This window comes from Psammomys obesus, unplaced genomic scaffold (assembly GCF_907164565.1).
Source record: "Psammomys obesus unplaced genomic scaffold, mPsaObe1.curated_primary_1811, whole genome shotgun sequence".
In the NCBI taxonomy this organism is placed as follows: domain Eukaryota; kingdom Metazoa; phylum Chordata; class Mammalia; order Rodentia; family Muridae; genus Psammomys; species Psammomys obesus.
In genome coordinates this window covers 6,433,661-6,440,642 of record NW_026592666.1, presented here as the reverse complement: position 1 = coordinate 6,440,642, position 6,982 = coordinate 6,433,661, and the positions used below count along the sequence as shown (strand labels likewise).

General features: G+C 39.2%; 1 protein-coding gene across 1 annotated transcript; it reads left to right on the top strand.

Annotated features, from left to right (window-relative positions):
• Window positions 1-342: 342 nt before the first annotated feature.
• Window positions 343-984, top strand: LOC129682442 (keratin-associated protein 26-1-like). The gene has a single exon (XM_055614813.1). It carries the CDS (start codon window positions 343-345, stop codon window positions 982-984), a length of 642 nt encoding a protein of 213 aa, XP_055470788.1.
• Window positions 985-6,982: the final 5,998 nt, after the last annotated feature.

Sequence of the window (6,982 nt, the reverse complement as noted above, 5' to 3'; positions counted from 1 at the left end):
GCGCGCTGGTTTTGAGAACTGGACTGAGTCTGTAGCCTTCTGAAGTGGCTGTTCGGGTTGGAAAGCTTTACCAGGGGCTCTGTTAAAATCCAGACACTCTGATTTATGGTTATACTCAATCGATGGAAGACATTGCAGGAATCATCCAGTTTTATGGGAGGTAGGAGCCCTACTTCCTGGGTATAATAGAGTTCAGATGCGGCCTCAGACAACAAGGAAGATGAGTCTATATACAGAACTGCCAGTCTCTGAGAATATATAAAGGGACATGACAAATGAGTGTCAGAATCATACCCGAGGTGCTCGCATCTTCTCTTAGACCACCGCTCTCTCAGCTTCACTATGGCTACCCGCAGCAACTGCTCTGGCAACTGCAGCTCAGGATCACTCCGAAATTCTTGCCATATCCCCGCCACCTCTTCCATGGGCCCCTGCTCTACAAACATGGGCTGTGGAGAGGTCTTCTACATGCCCAGCAGCTGTCAAGATCATACCTGGTTCGTGGACAACTGCCCAGAGACCTTCGCAGAACTTACCAGTGGCCAGCCAACCAGCCGCGAAACCAGCAGCTATGACACTTCTTGTTGCTCCTCTGCATACTGTGGGCCCAGACACTGCCAAGGATCTGGCTTCCTTCCTGCTTCTTCCTTCATCTCCGGCGCCTGCCTCCCAGCATCCTATAGGCCTGTGGGCTATGTGTCTAGCAGCTGCCGGCCAGTAAGCTCTTTTGTCAACAACTGCCAGCCCATAGGCTGTGGGTCTGGTGGATACCGTCCGTTCCCTTGTGTACCCAACAACTGCCGACCCCTGGGCATTGTCACTTACGGATGCAGGCCTTCAGGTTGTATGACCTATGGTCCGCAAACCATTCACATTGTGTCGAGCAGCCTCCGACCTCTACAGCCTGTCTGCGGTGGTGGCCAGCCTGTGACTGGTGTGTTTGGCACTTGTCGTCCGTGTTGCTCTGCACAAGGAGGCCAGTAGTCTCTTGTTCTAGTGAGCAATGATGAAGATCCAGGATAAAAATTGCAGCTCTCCGGACTTTTGCTTCTTTCCGAGTAGTAATTGCTTTTTTTTTTTTTTTTTTTTTTTTTTTTTGCACTGTGTCTGAGTTAATGCAAACTGTGTTTTTCCCATTGTGACTTACTGTCATCTTTCCTTGATGTAAAAGCTCTGCCCACTCTGCTGCCAATGTTGCTCAGGTAGGAGGACTAGGTACTTGATGTGATCCATACTATAATAAAAGATATTGATTCAGAATTAAGAATCTAGTGTGTTGATTTGTCTTTCATGACTCCATTCTAACACAGAAACGAGCAGCCTCACCTGCTTGCCAGGTGATCCTGAAGCCTGGACAGTGGTTAACATTTAGGAGGGTAATGACTTCAAATACGATGGACCAAATAATGACCTTTTTGGAAGTCATGATCAGGCGAGCTCAGAAATAATCTCTTTCCTCTGGCTTCTACTGCACAGACCTCCACTAGATTGTTCTCTAATTGCAAACCCAACAATAAGCTTTTGTGTGGGCCTATGTTGCTTCCATTGATCAGATCCTGTAAGACATGATAAGCGTTTCCTCTGTTTTCTTTGTCTTGTCTTCTTCTCTGGATTTATCCCCTTCTACTCAGTATTCTGAAGATCATGCTTTGACATTGTTGTCTAATATATGATACCTCATAAATGTTTCTTTTAAGATAATCATCACTGTTTTATATATTCCACTATCAAAAAAAGACTGACCTCCAACTGCTAGAAATACCACAAACACAGTACAAATTCATTGATTTACCTTAGGCTTAAACAACAACTAAAAACCATTGGACACTCACTGTTTATAGAGTCATATTGTGTTAAGCAGAAGAGAGAGAGAGATAGTAAGAAGACTGATGTGTATTAGAGTTTGCCAGAAGTCATACCCCATAGGGTAAATCTTAATTAAATTCCATTAATTAATTAATCTGAACTGCAAGTGTGTGAATGTTCATGTTTGTGAGACACTGAAAATGGCCATCTTCAAATGTAAAAATTAAAAGAGAAAAAAGAAAACATAAAAATCAGACTCAAGTGTGACACAGATGCTAGAACAATCAGAAAAGAATTTAAAATTATTCTCATGAATAATTTCAGAGCTATGATCAGAAAACAACTGGGCAAAACAGAAAGGTGGAAATTCCATGAAAGGATTTTTAAAACATTGAGAACTGTTTTAGAGATAGTAGACCAAGATGTAAATTGAGATCACAGAGCACTTCCACCTGTTCTGCTGTGTCTCTGCAGAGAAGCTTGACTTGGTAAGTAATGAAGAACAGAAACTAACTTGTCTTTTTGCCCTGGAAGAGCATGTGCCTCTGTCTCACAATTCTATTCCTACCTATAAAAATCCCAGCACTGACACAGAATGAGAGAATGAGAGTTCGTCCTTTTTAATATATATATATATATATATATATATATATATATATATATATTTAGTGCTGCAATGTTGGGTGAACAACTAAAGTGTCCTGTGTGTGAGGTAAAAGTTTTACCACTGCAGCCTCAGCTCCAGAATGACAGAATAGTTGCTATCTTGTTCTTCATGCTGTTGTTGTAAAATCCTTTCTAAAAATGTAATTACTGACACTTGCTGGTTTTGTTTGTTTGTTTGTTTAGTTGATGGCCATCCACACCTTCCATTTCTGAATCCTCTCCTAGATAATTTCCTGACATCTGAGCATGATAATTAAATCAAAAAACCCAGTGTGCCTCTAAGTCAGGCATGTAGCTGTTGTTGACCTGGCTAAATTGCTGACTGACATTATTTCAAAGTGAGACCAGTTGACCTATAACGCGTATGCTATTCTGTGCTAAAGACGCAGCTATTATTCTGATGACTGGACAATATATTTATCTTACATGTTTTTAAAGTTCAAAATAAGATTATAAAGTGTTTTCACAAAGCACATGCCATGTAATTATTTTACTAAGAATCCAGTGTCATCCTTCCAACTTTTTATATGAACTAACAGTCTATTTAACTGATAAAAACATAAAGAAATTTCTACAGGTTTATTATAGAATAAGCATGAAGATAGAAAGTTCCAAGTACACTGGAAATAAGAAAATGAAACAAAAGAGACATAAGTAATATTGGCTAAGAACGTTCAAAGCAAAACCAAACCAAACAAACAAAACCACGAAACCAGAAATTCTGGAAAGTGAGAGAGTGTATCAGTGTTGATAAATGGAAATAAAAACAACATTAACAAAAAGAACATGAAACTCGAGAATACCGTTATGAACTGCTGACATTGGAGAGAAATTCTGTTCTTCAAAGGAAGTAGGGAATGAGCTACAACAATCTTCTACGGAAATCACAACTACAAGAAAAGATTTCAAATGAATGTAGCAATATGATACTTTCTTCTTGTCCCATTCTTTTTATATAAATATATTTTATAATAGTTATGTTTAGTACTATATCTTTGCATACAGTGCATGCCTACTAGGCACAAAAGTAAGAAGGCATTGATTGGATCCCTTGGAACTAGAGTTACATATGTTCTGAGCAACCACATGGATGTTGAGAATCAAACTTCTATCCTTCTGAAGAGCATCCCATGTTTTTTCTTTTATTACAGTTTATTCATTTTGTATCCCAACCATAGTACCCTCCCTTAACCCCTCCCAACCCCACCCTCCCTCTCTCTTCTCTCCCCATGCCCCTTCCCCAGTCCAATAATAGGGGGGTCCTTCTCTTTGCATCCCATGTTCTTAATCCCCGAGCTATCTCTTCAGCCCCATCATCGTCACATTTTTATTTACGTCATTAGATTGCTTTGCTTTGCTGGACTCTGCTTTCTGGACTTTCAGGAAAGTCCATGTGAAATTCCAGGCTGTTCAGACTGAGAACATTCAGTGTGTTATTGCTTCGTCTGATTCATAGAGTTGTGTGTTTTGAAATTATTTCAGCATGCTAAATTTCTAAGTAAACAAGAGATTCTTGTTTCATGGCAAACTCTCTCCTGGGTGCTAGGAATATAACAGTAAACAGTTCCATCAAAGAGCAGGTTATAAAATAAATGGTAAATTCTGATACCAACATATGATGTAAGAATGTACTAAGTAATACAAAGAAAGAACAAGAGATATTATAACAAGGAGAAGCAGTTACTCTTAGAAAAGTCTGAAGTATTTTGTTCCTTAAAACTGACAATTGAGAAAAGTGGGTAGACTAAATGCAGAACATTCCCTCTCCCTTCTCCCCTCCAAATCCAGTCCCCTTGGTTCACCCTGATCTATATCAGGCCATCTGCCCTAGCCTCCTCTTTCTCTCTGTCCCTATCTCCAGCAGATCAAGAGGATCTCTTCCAACATCCCTCTCCACTTATGCATTGTCCCAGCCCCCAACTCCAGGAGGCATTCCGTGGGAACCTGCCAGCCCTGACTGCCAGGGAAGCTATTAGCGCAGTGAAGCAGCAGATAGGCAAGCTTTGGATCCTCACCCCTTCCTTCTCTCCTCTAAATCCAAGCCTTGGTCAGTCTCATCCTCAGTTCTCTAGCAGACTACTGTTTAGGGCCTCTCCTCACTCTCCACCCTGTTTCCAGGGAACTAAGCATATCCTGATGGAGCATCCTGCTTTCTTCCATCCTGTGGACTCCTTTACCCCCAACAGCCAATCCCTATTCCTAAGCATCAGAGCCCAATATGTAGAAACACATTCAGAACCCTAGTGCACACACCTGGCAAGTTCCCAGAATCCCCTACTAGGAAACAAATAGCCACCAAATCCTCCAACAACCGGAGAGGGCAGCGTAAAATAAGAAAGAAAAAGAAAACCCACTTACCCAACAAAGACAATAACAGAAATTATCACCTAGAGTTACAATCATCTTGGGATGCCAAACCCAGATGTCTAGATGTCAGCATGAAAACACAATCAGTTACAGCTAGGACAGCCTGACTCTGCTAGTGCCCAGCAGCCCTACCCTGAATATTCTGAGATAGTTGAAGCACACCAAAAACACATTACATCATCCTTTATGAATATGATAGATGTTCTTTAAAAGGAAATAAATAATTCCCTTAAGTGAATTTATGAAAGACAAACAGTGGAAGAACATGAGTGAAAAAAAAAAAAAACACAGAAAAACTGCAAAAACATTCTGAGTCCTACCTGACCATCTTGGATTAAAGCTGGATATCAATAACAACAGAAAAGCTACAAACTCATGAAATCTGAATAACTCAGTACTGAAAATGACTGAAAGCTGGAAGGCATTGGTACACACCATTAATCTAAGCCCTGGAGGCAGAAGCAGGGTGATCTCCAAATTCAAGATCAGCCTGGTTTACAGAGTGAGTTCCAGGACAGCCAGGGACACCCAGAGAAACATGTCTTGGGGGGAGTAAAACAGAGAGAGAGAAACAAAGACAGAGAGAAATTAAATACTCTCTATAACTGAATGAAAATGAAAAAAAATCAACATACCCAAACTAATGGGATGTGATGAAGCAAGTTCTAAGAGGCAAGAACAATCTCATTCTAGTACCTTATGAACACATCTGTTAAGAAAAGAAAGAAATTAAACCCAAAAGAGTATATGGGAAGAAATAATCAAACTTGGGACTAATATAAATAAAGTAAAAACAACAATCAATACAAAGAATCAACAAAACAGAGTTTTTTTGTTTTTGTTTTTTGTTTTTTTTTGGAGATAATAAAAAAAGATTGATAACCCTTATCAAATTGACTGAAAAATTGAGAATTTTCTCAATCCAAATTAACAAAATTAGAGATTGAATGGGGGAAATAACAATAGATATTGAACAAATCCAGAAAATCATAAGGACATACCTTAAAAACCTGCACTCCAGGAGCTGGAGAGATGGTTCAGAGGTTAAGAACACTTGTAGTTCTCCCAAAGGTCCTGATTTCAATTCCCAGCAAGCACATGGTGGCTCATAACCATCTATAGTAAGATCTGGTGTGCAGGCAGAATGTTGTATAAATAATAAATAAATCTTTAAAAAAAACCTGCACTCCAGCAAATTGGAAAATTTAAAAGAAATTATATATATATAAGTATGTATATATTCTCCTTACATAGCACTTACCAAAGTGAAATCAAGAGAAAAAGATAAGTAGTTTATACAGGTCTTTAACTCCTAGCATCAAGAAAGAGTAACTAAAAATCTCCCAATCAGAAGATGACCAGAGCTATATGGTTTTATCCCAGAATTCTACCAGCCTTATAAAGAGGAATTAATGTTAATACTCCTCAAATTATTCCACAAGATGAAAACAGAAAGAACACATCCTGGTTAGTTTTACTGCAACAGATGGTAACAAATACAGAGACCGACATTATGCAGAGAAAGAGTGTGTGTGTGTGTGTGTATGTAAATTGAACACTCAGCCCTAAACCTGATATCTCAAATCTCAACACTTGGGGCTCAAGAAAAATCCAAAGAAAAGGAGGCAGTAAGAGTGTTAAGAGCCAGAGGAGTTGAGGGCACTAAGGGAACAAGAAAGTGACGAAGGCACAAGTAAACCCATAGAGACTAGACGTGTACACAGGCCGTGCAGAGGCCTGCACCACATGGTACCCTAGAACTAAAAGAAGTGGACACAATCCCCACATCCCCATCCCTAACCCAGACGCTACCTCCAATCGATAAACCAAACAATCACTGGCTTGTCTCACTGGGGAAACAAACTACCCTTCAGGAAAGGCTGTATGCCCAACAGTAAATGGCCAACAGAAAACTAACTCAACGGACTGTGAGGATCTCTTGTCTCATAATGTCCTATCAGGATTTTTCTTTTTAATCTTTCTCTTTTATTTTTTTAAATTTTATCATTTTAATGTTAATTTTTACTTTTTATCTTTTCTATTTTTCATCCTACAACATATATATATATATATATATATATATATATATATATATATATATATATGTATACTGACAATGAGTTGTAATTACAGATCTCAAAGT